Source organism: Musa acuminata, chromosome BXJ2-8 (genome assembly GCF_036884655.1).
Source record: "Musa acuminata AAA Group cultivar baxijiao chromosome BXJ2-8, Cavendish_Baxijiao_AAA, whole genome shotgun sequence".
NCBI lineage: Eukaryota > Viridiplantae > Streptophyta > Magnoliopsida > Zingiberales > Musaceae > Musa > Musa acuminata.
The window spans coordinates 49,087,657-49,103,203 of record NC_088345.1 but is presented as its reverse complement, the minus strand read 5'-3'; the positions used below and the strand labels follow the sequence as shown (position 1 = coordinate 49,103,203).

General features: G+C 38.0%; 1 protein-coding gene across 6 annotated transcripts; it reads right to left on the bottom strand.

The window, feature by feature from the left end:
- Positions 1 to 6,910: 6,910 nt before the first annotated feature.
- On the bottom strand, positions 6,911 to 15,312 carry LOC103996185 (branched-chain amino acid aminotransferase 2, chloroplastic). Of its 6 annotated transcripts, none has more exons than XM_065122437.1 (17): positions 15,156 to 15,312; positions 13,973 to 14,123; positions 13,619 to 13,775; positions 13,255 to 13,530; positions 13,085 to 13,191; positions 12,767 to 13,012; positions 12,554 to 12,618; positions 12,342 to 12,439; positions 12,168 to 12,238; positions 11,142 to 11,316; positions 10,692 to 10,940; positions 10,466 to 10,597; positions 10,228 to 10,326; positions 9,066 to 9,182; positions 8,029 to 8,124; positions 7,606 to 7,718; positions 6,911 to 7,250 (listed from the first exon to the last, which is right to left on the bottom strand). In XM_065122437.1, the coding sequence occupies exons 8-17, from the start codon at positions 12,390 to 12,392 to the stop codon at positions 7,136 to 7,138; spliced, it is 1,218 nt and encodes a 405-aa protein (XP_064978509.1). In that variant the 5' UTR covers positions 12,393 to 12,439; positions 12,554 to 12,618; positions 12,767 to 13,012; positions 13,085 to 13,191; positions 13,255 to 13,530; positions 13,619 to 13,775; positions 13,973 to 14,123; positions 15,156 to 15,312; the 3' UTR covers positions 6,911 to 7,135. The 6 variants fall into 6 exon arrangements, with proteins under 6 accessions (XP_064978509.1, XP_064978512.1, XP_064978514.1 ...); XM_065122440.1 differs by having other exon boundaries at positions 13,085 to 13,172; XM_065122442.1 differs by having other exon boundaries at positions 10,692 to 10,871; positions 13,085 to 13,530.
- Positions 15,313 to 15,547: the final 235 nt, after the last annotated feature.

Below are 15,547 nucleotides of genomic sequence, written 5' to 3'. Positions count from 1 at the left end.
CTAGCTGCACCTAAGAAGGAATGGTTGAAAGGAGAAGGAAAGAAACTTAAACCTTATCTGATATGGACTGTTCAAAGTTTTAAAAGTGGATGGGAGATAAAAGCTTATCGACAAGAGTTATCTTTGTTGGAATTAAACTTGTTCAAATGTCATAAAAAGGTTCATTGCATCAAGAGGGAGATTCATTGCATCAAGAAGAAAAAATGAATTAAAAGTCTATAAAAGAATAAGTCAAATTGGTTATTGGTTCTTGAAAGGGTTTCTTGAAAGAGAATGATTCATCTTGAATATAATTAATATAATGTATCTTTGGGACTATATAAACCCCATATGTTGGGTCATGAGTCAAATAGAGTTTCTGAAATTGTAAAAGTGTTTTTCTTAAAAGAAATATAGAAGATTGAAAGCTTGTCATACTCTTCCTCTGTTTGATATCTCTATCCCCTCTTCCTATCAACATCAACATTTGGTATCAGATCATAGGTTAAGCTATGACTTCTTCCTCAAGTGTCATCCAACTCCAGATCCCTAGATTGACAAAAGAAAATTATGACATATGGTGTATCCAGATGAAGGTTCTTCTAGGCTCCCAAGATGTATGAGAGTTTGTAGAAGATGGATTTACTGAACCAAGTCCAGCAGAAGAAGGAGCAATGAATGCAGAAGGAAGAAAACAACTCAAAGAAAGAAGGAAGAAGGAGAAAAAGGCTTTGTTCACAATCTACCAAGGCCTTGATGATACAATGTTCGAGATCATCGCTCCAGCAAATACTTCAAAGGAGGCTTGGGAAATACTTCAAAAAGCATTCGGTGGTGTTGATAAGGTAAAGAAACTTCGTCTACAAGTTTTACGAGCCGAGTTTGAAAAACTATAACAAGGTACTTCTGAAACTATTTCTGATTACTTCTTAAAAATCATTTTTATTGTTCATCAAATGAGACGAAATGGTGAACAAGTAAATGATCAGAGAGTAATAGAAAAAATATTGAGATCTCTAGATCCGAAATTTGATTTTATTGTTATTGCGATTGAAGAATCTAAAGATTTGGAAAAAATGTCTTTAGAAGAACTTATGGGTTTCCTTCAAGTTCATGAACAAAGGATTACAAAAAGAGGAGAAGAAAAAACTATGGAGCAAGCACTACAAGCTAAGTTTGCTCTTGAAAATAAAAGAGAATCAAATTCTCAAAGAGGAAGAGGACGAGGACAAAGAGGAAGAGGAGGCAGAAATCAGACCAATTAAGAATCTCCAAACAGTGAAGATGTTGGAGAAAATTATAGCCAAAGAGGCCGAGGTTATGGTCGAGGACGTGGCCGAGGCCGTGGATGTGACAGAAACTCTAAAAGGTCTGAAATACAATGCTATGTTTGCAAAAGGTATGTACATTACTCTTATGAATGTTATTATAATCCTAACAATCAAGGTGATAAGGCAAATTTTGTTGAGGAAGAAAAGAAGGAAAATCAAGTTTTGCTAATGAGTTATGAAAATTTGAAAAATGATCAGTCTATGACATGGTATTTAGATACAGGAGCCTCGAATCACATGTGTGGCATCAAAGAGCTATTTTCAGAAATGGATGCAAGTTATTCCGGGAATATTACATTTGGTGATTTGTCTCAAAGACCAGTAAGAGGCAAAGGTAAAATTCTCCTTGAACTTAATAATGGCAAGGAATTATGCATTTCAGATGTTTATTATGTTCCTGATATGAAAAATAATATTCTAAGCTTGGGACAATTACTTGAAAAAGGTTATGATATTGAGATGAAAGATATGGCTCTCTCAATTCGTGACAAGAATAAAACATTGATATCACATGTGAAAATGGCAAGGAATAGAATGTTTCCTCTACATTTGAGTATTTTTTATCAATCAAATTGTTTTAAAGCTGATATTGAGGATATTTCTTTAGATATGCTCATTTAAATTTTGAGGTTTTGAAACTTCTAGAAAAGTATAATATGGTGACAGGAATGTCAAAAATTGATCGCCCAGCAAAACTATGTGAAGTATGTGTCATTGGTAAACAAGAAAGAAAGCCTTTCAAAGTGAGAAGAACAAAAAGAGCATGGCATCGACTCGATCTGGTGCACTCGGATGTTTGTGGCCCTATCAATCCAGTAACACTTGGAGGAAGCATGTATTTTCTTACATTTATTGATGATCATAGTGGCAAAACTTGGGTTTACATGTTAAAAGAAAAGAAAGAAGTTTTAAGCAAATTCAAAGAATTTAAGGATTTGGTTGAAAGACAAAGTTGTTGTAAGATTAAATATTTAAGAAAAGATAGAGGTGGTGAATATATATCAAATGAATTTGAAAGTTTTTGTAGAAATAATGGAATTCTACATCAATTCACCATGTCATACACATCTCAACAAAATGGAGTCTCGGAAAGAAAAAAATAGGACTATCCTTAATATGGTCCGATGCATGTTAAAGGAAAGAAAAATTCCGAAAGAATTTTGGGGTGATACTGTTGCTTGTACAGTTTATTTGCTTAACAGGTTTCCGACAAAGCGAATTGGTAATGTTACACCAGAAGAAGCATGGAGCTTACAAAAACCAAGAGTTGATCACTTAAGGATTTTTGGAAGTGTTGCATTTGCCAAGATACCAGAAGAAAAGAGAACGAAATTGGAGGATAAAAGCCAAAAATGTATTTTGTTAGGTTATCCAGAGAATTCTAGTGGTTACAAACTCTACAATCCTATCACAAATAAAGTTGTGATGTCAAGAGATGTTGAGTTTGATGAACAACATATTTGGAACTGGAAAAGTGATGAGCAGCATAAGAAAGCTATAGTTTCAGAAGAGATGATACAATACAAGCAAGCACCGAAGTGGCTTTGTCAGAATCATCACCTAGATCAGCTAGGTCACATGATTCAAGAAGTCCAATTATAAGAAGGACAAGACCGATTCATGACCTATATGATGTGACTCGAAGGATTGATACTAACAATAATGAACTTTCTTTATTTTGTCTTTTTGCAGGATATGATCCATTAACCTTCGAAGAAACTAATAGAGATGAAAATTGGCGACAAGCTATGAATGAAGAGATTCATGCCATTAACAAAAATAATACATGGGAGCTTACTACACTTCCAGAAGACTACCAAGCTATCGGTGTTAAGTGGATCTTCAAAACAAAAAGAAATGCAAAAGGAGAGGTGGAGAAATACAAGGCCAGATTGGTTGCGAAGGAATATAAACAACAATATGGGATTGATTATGAAGAAGTATTTGCGCTAGTTGCTCGATTGGAGACAGTAAGATTACTTATCTCTCTAGCAGCTCCAATGAAATAGAAGATTTTACAAATGGATGTCAAATCAGCATTTCTTAATGGAGTTCTTGAAGAAGAGGTATATATTCAACAACCCCTTGGTTTTATTATTCAGGAACAAGAAGACAAAGTATACAAGTTAAAGAGAGCTCTTTATGGGCTTAAACAAGCCCCACGAGCATGGAATTCTCGAATAGATGCTTATTTTATTCAAAATGATTTTTCTAAATGTCCACATGAACATGCTCTCTATACGAAATCTAACTCTAATGGAGATATCTTGTTTGTATGCCTATACGTAGATGATTTAATATTTATAGGCAATAGTAGCTCCATGATTAAAGATTTTAAGAACTCTATGAAAAAGGAGTTTGAGATGACCGACTTGGGCTTAATGACTTATTTCCTTGGTATCAAAGTTATCCAAGATAATGGAGGAATTTTTATCTCACAAGAAAATTATGCAAAGGAGGTTTTAAAGAAGTTTTCCATGGAAGATTGTCATCCTACATATACACCTGTTGAATATGGCACCAAGTTGACCAAGGAAGGTGAAGGTAAATACATTAATCCAACTTATTATAAAAGTCTAGTTGGATGTTTAAGATATTTGACATGCACTCGACCTGATATACTATTTGGAGTTGGTTTAATAAGTAGATTTATGGAAGTTCCAAAGACATCTCATTTAAATATCGCTAAAAGAATTTTGCGATATATTAAAGGAACAATTGAGTATGGAATGTTCTATTCATCATCTAAAAAGTTGGAGCTCATTGGATATAGTGACAGTGATTGGGCCGGGAGCTACGATGATCGGAAGAGTACAACTGGATTTGTATTTTATTTTGGTGAAGCTACATTCACTTGGTCTTCAAAAAAGCAACGAATCGTTGCTCTATCAAGTTGTGAAGCAGAATATATAGCAGCTTCTTCTAGTGTTTGTCATGCAATCTGGCTAAGAAGATTACTCCAAGAACTTCATATGCCATAGGAGAAGTCAACCAAGATTTATGTTGATAACAAATCAGCTATTGCCTTAGCCAAGAATCCAGTCTATCATGAAAGATCGAAGCATATCGATACAAGATTTCATTTCATAAGAGATCATATCAAAAATAAAGAAGTGGAGATACATCATGTCAAGACAAGTGAACAAGTGGCTGATATACTTACAAAACCTCTCAAATTTGAAATATTTCAACAACTTCGAAAGAAACTTGGCATGCTAGATAGAACAAGTTTAAGGGGGGAGAATGTTGGAATTAAACTTGTTCAAATGTCATAAAAAGGTTCATTGCATCAAGAGGGAGATTCATTATATCAAGAAGAAAAAATGGATTAAAAGTCTATAGAAGAATAAGTCAAATTGGTTATTGGTTCTTGAAAGGGTTTTTTGAAAGAGAATGATTCATCTTGAATATAATTAATATAATGTATCTTTGGGGACTATATAAACCCCATATGTTAGGTCATGAGTCAAATAGAGTTTCTGAAATTGTAAAAGTATTTTTTGAGAGAAATATAGAAGATTGAAGCTTTTCCTACTCTTCCTATCAACATCAACAATCTTTGTATATGGAGATGGAGATGTACTCGGTTGTGAATATGAAAAACCCAAAGGGATTTGAACTATCAAAGTTAGCCAAAAAGCCAAGTATAGTGAGAGATTAAGGAAAGATTATGGACGAATATACTATCATCGAAAAGAAGATTACTACTATAAGACTGATGCGACGGGGGCATCTGTTTAAGCCGTGGCCTCGGGGCCGTCGCGGCTCGGTTCGGGTGTCCGGATGTTGGGGATCTCGGGCTCCGTCCCTTGGGGTCTCCCGAAGGCCGAGCACGGTGGTTCGGGTCGGGAGGTCGGGTCGGCAGAAAGCTCCGCCGCAGCGCCGGGAAGAGTGGTTCGGGTCGGGAGGTCGGGTCGGCGGCAAGTCGGGTCGGGTCGGCAGGAAGCTCCGCCGCAGCGCCTCGAAGAGTCGACCCCCTCTGGCACCTGCACAAAGGTCGGGCCGAGGCGCTCGGCCCGACCCCTCCGACGGCCAAGTTAGCGATGTGGAGAGGGTTTTGGAGGAAGAGATGCCTTCGTACAAGTGTTGTGTGTGAGTTCGTCCCCCTCTCTCCCCTTTAGCATGCGAGGGTATTTATAAGGAAGCTTACTGTGCCTGATGTGCCCCCTTACCGGGGCAGGTAGCGTCTGACACTGGCGTTGGCGTGGCGTGGGAGACCGAGCCTGGGCAGAATGTTTAATGTGCCTCGGTCGACGTTCCGATCCATTTGACCAAGTGCTGAGGCGTGATGCGTCATCTGGGACAGGTGACGTTAGCTCCAGTCTTGTTGCCATTATTTCCCTCGTCAAAGACAAAAAGAGCAAAAGCCAAGTTCAATAAGGTGATTCACTAAAGAAGTTGGTAAAATAGAGTTTCCATATCTTTAATTTTAGATTCAATAGGAGTTGAATCGTCAAACTGTGAGTGAAAGCTATGACAAGGGACGGACGTTCAAACCTAGTTCAAGTCTACTCCGATTCGACTCACCTAAATTTGAGTTATACTTTGATTCAAGTTACATATGATTGACTCAAAACTAAGTTTGACTGACCTAAAGACTTCGAGAATTCAATCTCATTTAGACTTAAATTATAAGAAGAGTTGAACTCTGATTGAGAGTCCTACTGATTAATAGTCTTATTAGGAGTCTTCCAAATCTAATTAGGAGTCTATGCTACATATCATTAGAAACCAACAACACCACAAAAATAAAAATAACAAGTGACAACCCTCAATCAATATGAGTCATAGCCTAGAGAAGGGAATAGCCAACCCTAGAATAGGAAAGAAAGCTAGAGATAGTAGTAAACTATTGTCTTAAGATGTCATTGCTTATGCGCGAGAAGTCTTATCTTTTTTTTTTTGGCTCATGAAGTCCTTTCATAAATCCAGTTTATATCTCTTTTTTAAGTAGATATCTAGATTTTTTTTTTTCCTAGTGCCTTTATCGAGTCTCCATAAAACATTAAATCTATCGTAGGAAAGATCAAAATCATCGTATTTTTCTTTCAAAAATATCACATCACATTGTATTTTTCTTTCAAAAATATCACATCACACCCTTCTTAGATTACTCTTGGCTCCCCTCCTAATCGACAATAATCCCCTCTCCCTCCTTCGCCTTCTCTTTCTTACTCCTCTCCCAATTGATATCAACTCATGTCCCATACCTCGATAGCCCTAGTTTCTCCTCCTCCTCATATATTTTCTACTCGGGATATTTTTCTCTCAATCCTCCTATATATATATATATATATATATATATATATATATATATATATATATATATATATATATATATATATATATATATATATATATATATATTACTATAGTTGTTACTAAAGCCTATGAAATTTATTAAAAAAATAAAATTTAAATCTTTTATCATATCTATCAATCAGAATATATATTTTTTTAAAAATTTATATTCGAAAGCACCCAATGTCTTTTGACACCTTGGCTGATAAATTTTTTTTCCCAGTTACAACTTTGCTTCAGACATCAAACAGTCAACAAGTTCTTTGAAGTGCCTTTGAAAGCTGCATCACAAACTCATATCTAGGCCATAACATGCATTTCAAATTCTCAACATCACTTGGATAACTACATCCAGGTTTCAAATTTACTCACTAATGCTCAAATGCCAAGATAATCTACCAAGCATAATAATTAACAAACAAACAGTGTCTTGAGAACAAGATTCCAACACTGAACATAGTCCAATATAACAGCACATGCACATGTCTAGTGTGTTTCTGCTAATGTAGCAAAAGGTTTGGGCCTCATTTGATTTCAACTGTCCAATTTTTCCTGTCTTCTACCAGGCCCATCTGAATTGCTGTGAGGATGTTGTATAGTTTTTGAGTGACAGTCTCAGTTCCTGTTTTGTATTCATATCTGCATAGGCAAAGAAATTTGTTACCAAAAGCACAAAGATGAAGATAGGAAAAACAACATTTTTCTTTTTACACAGCAGCTGTTGCTATTTCAATCTGATATGGCCACTTGAGTCAACTTAATTTTAGTAGAGAATTGTTAACCTACAACAACCATAATAGTTGGACATGTTGATTCCCAGCACAAACCATAAAAGTTGACCATACACAGAGAAATGGAGGTCATTAAGAAGAACCAGATTTTGATCAGCTTATTCATACACCTGCTCTGATGTTAGATAGGTTGGCACATATATTTTGAAACAAGATCATATGAATAATCTGCACAAAAATCCATAGCATATATTTATTAGTACCTTTGGTCTTGATAAGTAATGCTGCTTACTGGAGCAACAACCACAGCGGTTCCTGTGCAAAATACTTCATCAGCATCGAGCAAATCCTCGAGAGAGACAAGACGTTCCTCAACCTGATTAGAAAAGAAAAAAAAGACCCGACGGAGTAAGAATAGGAAAAAAGATACAATTTTGTCAACATTTAGTTGTCGAATTAAGGGGATTTGACTCCTTATGGATGTGTAATTAGACCATTTAGTAGATGATGCATGTGGCTTATTCATTTTATTCATATTTTCCATGTACTCTAATGAAATGTTGTGTTGTCCATGTCTTTGTCGCATTCTGGCATTTAAATTACACCTTTTGGTACATCTTCTTACATTTAGCCATCTTTAAAGAAAACAGATGGTATCACAAGTTTTATGAATAGGAAATTCTGACCCGGAAGCCATAGTCAATAGCAATTTCGATGATGCTTTTACGTGTAACCCCCGGTAAAATGGTTCCCATTGTTGCTGGTGTTGAGATGACATCACCCTGCATGAGATGTTATTGTAAATACTCATATGTTAAGTGAATAACAGTTTGCCCTTTCTTTATTTTCCAGTATGAACAATTGAGAAAAGAGATGTTTTCTTTATGAGTAAAAAGAAAATTACTTGCTTGTCAGTGAAAGAAATTCTAAAAAAATGAACCATTTATAGAAAAAAGTTACTCTGTTGTTGCAACATATTACCAAGTAATTTATTGGCTATTAAGTTAAAAAAAAAGAGATGATTTCAAGCATGTTACATACTAAATAGAAAAGAAAGAAACAGTATGCAAAAGTAGGTTAAATTCAGAAGCAACTGATGCATCAGGTTGTACAGGTAAAATATCTTTAGTTCACCTTCAGAATCCTGGTAAATTGGCTAGAACTGACTACATTGTGCCAATTAAAATTGGTACAAAGTTACGGTGATACGTCGATCACAAGTTTGCACAATCACAAGGCCATAGAAAAAATTGTTTTGCAGGATCATGATGTAAGTTTGTTTTCTTCAAATTAGTGTATTTGAGATCAGTTTAAACAAGTGCAGGTGGAAAATGCAATATTACTTGCCCAAGCTGGCTATAGATGCACTTCAAAGCTAACAATTGCTGAATTCGAGAGTTGGTCTCATAAACAGATAAGGAAAGATCACAAAGGAGATTAATGTAATCAGAATATAATATCAAGGTGTTTTGCATATAAGATCCATTGAATATGTACCAATTAATAAATTAATAAATGAAGGTTCAAGCATACGTTCTTGATTCAATGAATTATTTCTTTTAGGTTTATCAACTACTAGAACTCCTTACTTTATCTCCGATTGAACTTGCATATTATCAAGACAAAACAAATGTTACTGAGGACATAGATTTGTTGATCACAAGATGAGTTATCACAATAAAGCAGCAACCTCGAGTTAAAAAATTCTGAGGCACAGGCACACCTTCACAATGAATAAATTGCATGAAGAAGCTTCCTCCAGATATTTTTTATTAATAGAATCAAGATATATAACATCCGTAAATCCTTTAGTCTTAGCTTCTGTCTGTGCCTTCAAAGCCTGAAAAATGAAGCAAGGATAAAAAACATTAATGTTGTCATCTCGCATTATAAGCATCAAAGACAGGAGTTCAAATCTTGGAACTGATGGAAGATATTGTTCACATCTTTCCAGCAGAAACAATAATTCTTCAGGCCAAAACTGTTCCCTTAAGAGGATGAGATAACAACTATGTTCTTTATGTCTACAGGAATTACAAAATCAAAGGACCTGCCTTAAAGAATTGAAGGACAATTAACTATGGTAAACATTTTGTGGCTTCTCTAGATAGACTAATCTCATAGAGAAATAACTTCAAAAGCTTGATCAATTGTATGCGGATGGTCTTTGTCATGTCAATTGTCAACTTGTACTATAGAGCACTTATTAAGCGTACATAGCTCTAGATTGCAAACTTAAAGCATTGTTTATTGTTATAATCATGTCTCTTGTTTCAAACTGATTACTTGTGTAAAAAAGCTGAAACTTTTAATAACTTCTTTGGGAAGACTATCTCAAGGTACCAATTCTCATTTTTATTAGAATCAATATTTGATTCCTAGACAAGTTACTCCAAGTCTAATTGACATGCAAATTTATACACAGTACTTCTATGGTTCCAAACTAAATGCAATCATATAAATTTGACACTTCTAGAGTGGCTTATTACTTAGAAGAATGACATTGTTGAGCACAGTTAAAACATCCTTCAAACTTTTAGGGTACTGGAGGATCATACTACTGAAAACATGGGGAAGTAAGTGGAGCATCTCACTCATTTAACAATTAAATATCTACCGAGGAAAATTCTAGATTTTTGAATTTTTTTTTGCCAATCTAAGACAAGTTTACATGATGGTAGGCACTAACACACTTACTAAGTACTGAAAATTGTACCAAGGCAACTCTTTTAGCATCGGAGCAGATACATAATAATTCAACTTCGGAAAGCAATCAACTATACTATAAGAGCTTTTGCTTCTCAGAATAATAATTCTTACTAATCGGGATTGCAACCTCATAATTGGCAAGAAGCTAAAATAAGGTGAGAAGCTATAAAATGTACCGGTGCATAATTGGAAATTGTCTTCACATCACCAGTTCCACCAGGAGTGGCACGATGAATCTTGTCATCTATAACTAGATTGATTGGAGCTAAACCCTCCTGCAAGTGAAGGATCAGATGTATAACACCCACAGAAGAGCGATGCAAGGTATACTTTAAATAAAATATTCCTCAGAAGTAAAAGCAGGTATAGTTAAGTGACCAATATAAGAAAGGACAGTCATTAAGCATCACTTACCTTAAAATATGTTCCCACTGGTGCAGCATAGATAAGAAACATGTAATCTGGTGCTGGAGCCAAACCAAGCACAGGTCCAATCCCTATTAGTAGTGGTCTGATATAGAGAGAACCTTTTCCCTGAGGAGGCACCTGTTTTCAGAACACACAGGCTAAGTCTCGTGAATTATTCAGAGTTCAATGAGCCCTGTTCTCATGATAGCTGAATCTCCAACTAAGTGCATACCCATCGTTTATTGGCCAATACCGTCTCTTTGACAGCATGAATGAATTGCACAACTGACAGAGATGGCATGCACATCCTCTCTGCACCCCTTTGCATTCGGCGTGCATTCTCTTCTGGCCGAAAGAGCAAGAAACCACTACCGTCTTGTTTCTGATATGCTTTCAGACCTTCAAATAGACCCTTAACAAGACAAATGATTTCACAATTTGCTGATAAATGTTTGAATAGGTTTTTATACGCAAGCATTGCCTGTTGAATATATTGGTAAAACTTAGGAAGTTTAGAAGGCTTTAAATTTAGATTGGTGAAATGGCCTGAAGATCCTTATAAGCTACACAATTAAGGAGCAGAATTACAGATCTAAGACTTAAGCAAAATTGCAAGAAAAACAATAAAATTTAAGGCAGATATCTGCCAAATTCATGCAGAAGACCAAGTTGACCTTCTAACCTGCCCGTAGTTGAGGACCCCTGCCGACGGGCTCAATTCAATATTTCCATACCGATTGAGGACTCCGGATGAGAATTTGTCATCTCGAGAACATCTCATTACATACATATAGTCAGTTGGTACATGACCAAACCCAAGGTCATCCCAGTTAATATCAGCATTTTCTTCATTGCTCCTGAGAATCCCACAAGTCAAAGAGGTCACATCAATCTATAATTCAATGTGCTGCTGAAATTTCAAGTAAATGAACAACTTATAAATACAATATCCTACATCAAGAAAAATTACAAAAATCAGCAAAGTAAAATGTCCCTTCAGTTCATAACGCGGGAAGGTCCAGAAATCTCCCGCTCTCCCCACCCCCAAATGTCTTTCTTGCAAAGTCTCCATCAGTACCAAGGGATAGAAATTACAGAGTATGTTTCTCTTTCTTTGTGTGACAGAAACCATTAGAGAGACTCTTTACTGTATCTGGATGTGGGGGGATTTAATCGGACTTAGAAATGGAGGATATTTAAGTCTCTGACTTTTCTCTTCAAAATAGATTTTTATTAACATACCATAAGGCAAAAACGTCTATACGTGTTAAACTACATCGAAGCATCTGAGAAGAGCACATAGGAACAAGAATCATCATTTAAGGACAAAGCGCACCATATATAGGAGTTGAGAATCGAAGGAATCCATTTTCTTTTTTATTTGGACTAACGATAATCAGAATCTGATGATAAACAGGATTCTCTGTGATTAGGACTTGTGGTATAATGAACAGTTCAAAGGCTGCTGCGGCCCACCAACGCTTTAGAATAGACAAGTAGTTCCTTTTTCTCTTATGGCCAAGGAGGCCTCTGATGCACGACAAAAAGGAAATGAAAAATTGAAAGAAGGAGATCTACATGCCAAGAGAAGTTAGAAACCTCTAAACAAGCGAACATGCTGCTCCAATTAGATCGGAGCAACTGCAAGCATGATGAGAATAATTCAAATAGGAGAGACCTGAATGAGATTAAGTTCGGATAAGTATACCTAGCTGTGCCGACGCAGGGCTGGTGGAAAGAAGAAGCAGACCGCGACGCAATGCGGCGCCAGCTCGTAAGCTGCAACAACACCACCATAAAAGAGTATATCACACGGGCAAAACTAAATTACGAAGTCATCAAAATGACGAAAAAGAATCCCGTAGGCTGAAGGCAAACTGACCCTTGAAAGTATGTTCGTCGAAGCCGGAACGAGAACGCGCCTCGCTGACATAGCTTCTCCTGAATCTGAGACAACACACCACCGCAATCTTGGCCCGCCTAAGATTTAAGAAAGAGCAGGGAGGAAAGTTGGGTGTATTTGAGGAGGCCAGGGAGCATGTATCCGGAGGCGAACGACCAAACAACGATAAGGAGAGCTGAGTCACAACCTACCTTACAAATGTTGTGGAGAAACATGTCCAGGAAATGAACATGCAAGCAGGAGGTGAATACATCACCTGCATGGATACGTTACAAGTATAGAACTCTATAATTAGAGACCAGGAGAGACAAAGCCGGAGAGATGGAAATAGTACACGTCAGATATAGGTGGATGGATGCTAGAGAGAGAGAGAGAAGGAAAGGAGTGGTTGGTGACAAACCAACCTCTGCGTTGACAGCGGCCCTCTGGCGTTCCCCGGTTTCCTGTTCAACCCCGTCTGGTTGTCGAAGCACTTTCACCATCATCAATCGATTTCCATCGGTGACCATCAAAAGAGTTTGTGTTTTTGTTCTTTGTATTCCTCGAAGATTCACATAATCGGTATCCCAATAGTTGGACCCAAAGTCACGCGCATCACTTCTGTCCATCGACACCGTCATCGGAGTACAGCTGCAGTGGGGACGAAGGTCCTGTGTAGTTGATATGCACGTTGAAGCGTCTCGTCTCATGCTTATCCTTTGAATGGACTCGCAGGAGCTTACCAACTCGACTCTCAGAGAACTGGAGGTAGGTGAGGGTGCAAGGCGGGTGGCGATAAATATTTTTGTCGGTGTCGACGAAGCCTCTCTCCTGACGGAAAAATCAAAGCCTTGGCAAGGCAAAGAAAGGTCAAAAAAAAAAAAAAAGGTGGGGGAGAAATGGAAAATCGTACCTTGTTGCAGGGCCACAGTTTGCGTTGTGGACTTCAGCGGTAATCAAAGTGCCCGAGTCTTGTTGTAGGGCTACGCGTCCAAATCAGTCAAATAGAAGGCATTGTGAAGCAGGTAAGGACAGTCGACAGTAACTCCCTGTTTCATCCTTGCTAGTTTGCGTGTCGTCCCCGAGTTCTTGGCACGCTTTTTATCTGCAATCCAGATCTTGTCCTCCGTGCTGAGAGCGGCGGAGCCCGTTCCGTGGCCCTCCTTGCGTCAACCAGTTCCACATCCGTCTACAAGACAACCGAGTTGTGCTCCACGAGGTTCATGAAGCCTTTCTGTTCATTCACATCTCCCAAAAATGATGTAAGACATTTTTACCTTGAAACAGAGACATTCCTGTCTTGGACGCCGAGACGGTTCCCGTGATTTGGCCGAACAAAACTGAGATGATCAAACGGAAAGAATGGGCAGACAATAACGGAAGATGGGGAGGTGAGATCTGCTCGAGCAGCCAGCACAGTCATCACCGCTAAATCTGTATGGGAGAGAAGCCACGGATTATAAGATCAAGTTTGCCATCCTATTGCTCGACTCGATCCACGAGTCAATACTGACTGCTTCGAGTTCACATCCTCAACTGTTGTATCTCTGACTAGTAGCAGCAGCAAGTGTCCTAAAAGAGACGACTTTGAGCTGCAACATGAATGTATTGATTTAACGCAACAAATTGACCTGATGGGTGGGCATGTTCATCTTGACAAGATGAGCTTATGCTTTCGAGCATTCAACAGAACCATTGAGTTTGATGTTTCTCCAACATGCTTCGACCGCAGCCGCAAAAGGACAAGCTATAATGTTCAATATCCAGCCTCGATTATCATCACTGAAAAGCAAAAGACAGAAGACAAGACATTTATCTGTATGCATGCATCCTTTCTCATTGACTAAAGCAATTACTTGACCAATCCCATCAGATTCACAGACATATCTCGGAGATCTTAATCCAGAAGCAAACTATATTAAAGCTGCAAATCCATGATAAAATAAATAATAACTCGATACTGTTGATGAACAAAAAATTCAGGTGCCTTCTTCAGTCATTAAAGACGAGTAGCATCCCACTGGAACTGAAACAGGCCAAATATGTCCTGAATGCTCACATGTAACGAAAGACTTGACCAATTTTAACTCATCTCAAGAACCACTGCTGCTTCCAGTTCTTCTTACAACCGATTTATAGAAAACATTTTAGTGCATTCTTCAGAAATGCTCTCTGGTTCATATAGAGACCGATCTAGTTGTGCTTGACAATCTCATTTGTGTAGTCATCCCGATCAGCACTTCGTCGGCATGGATTCCAAACCTATGCTGTTCGGCACCAAAGTGCTTCTACTAAAAATGCTCAAGTCTAAGCTCCTATTTCCAACTTTATTAAGAGAATATTAGAAAGGTTTCAACACCGTTGACACAATTCAGTTGGATGAAACACCTTATTCATTAACCTAATAACTATTAATGGTTAATCCAAGTTAATGATAGACTTTTGATAATGTGACTAAGTTGGCATTTACACAAACAGTTGAAAAGCACAAAGAATATTACTTTTCATCGGTTGCAATGATAAAAATCTGTACCTTTCATTCACTAGTCAATTAGCAACAATCTCTTGGAGGTACTCTTTCCCTAATCAAACTTTAGTTACTAACCACAATAAAACGAAAAGGAAAGTTTTTTTGTTTCCCCCCCTTTTGGGACGGGTTCTTGAATGTACGTAGCGAGCGCAATCAAGAGACACCAATTCCAAACCCTCATACCGATGGAAATCAACCGAGCAAGAAACGCTGCGATCTTTGGCGATACACGCGAAAGCAAAACGCAGGAACGGGGCATGGACGCGGGGATCATAGACGGGTACCTGGCCTCCGTTGACAAGCAGAGTATCGCCTTGAGCTTCTCCAGCGCGTCTCCTGCGTCGTCATCTCGACCAGCCCCCTGCAAAACCGCCTCGTCACGATATTCGCAGACGGCGTTCGTGCTTGAAACCCTGCGGTTGCAGCTCCTGTGCATTGGCCGAGTCACCAAACAAAGAAAGCTGTCGTACCAGTGGATGACATTAACTAGTGGCCCCACGGCCAACCAATGGAAAGGCGCCTCTTGTGTTTGAGAAGAGGCGCCTCAGTTGAAACGTGGGCTTCGGACCCATTACAACACTATGGCCCACATAAAAATCTATGGGCCCATCACATCATTACACAGTTTTATGTCTAATTTGTGAGTGTCGGATTAGTGGGTGCGAGGCAGTGCGTA

What these genes read in the sequence shown, in the direction of transcription:
- LOC103996185 (XM_065122441.1), bottom strand. Translation starts at nt 12,392, where the DNA reads ATGTCAGCGAGGCGCGTTCTCGTTCCGGCTTCGACGAACATACTTTCA. An exon ending in GCAATTTATTCATTGTGAAG is followed by an intron (nt 8,125 to 9,065) that starts GTGTGCCTGTGC and finishes CATCTCATGCAG; the next exon opens with GGTGATGTCATCTCAACACC. An exon ending in ATTACTTATCAAGACCAAAG is followed by an intron (nt 7,251 to 7,605) that starts GTACTAATAAAT and finishes TTGCCTATGCAG; the next exon opens with ATATGAATACAAAACAGGAA.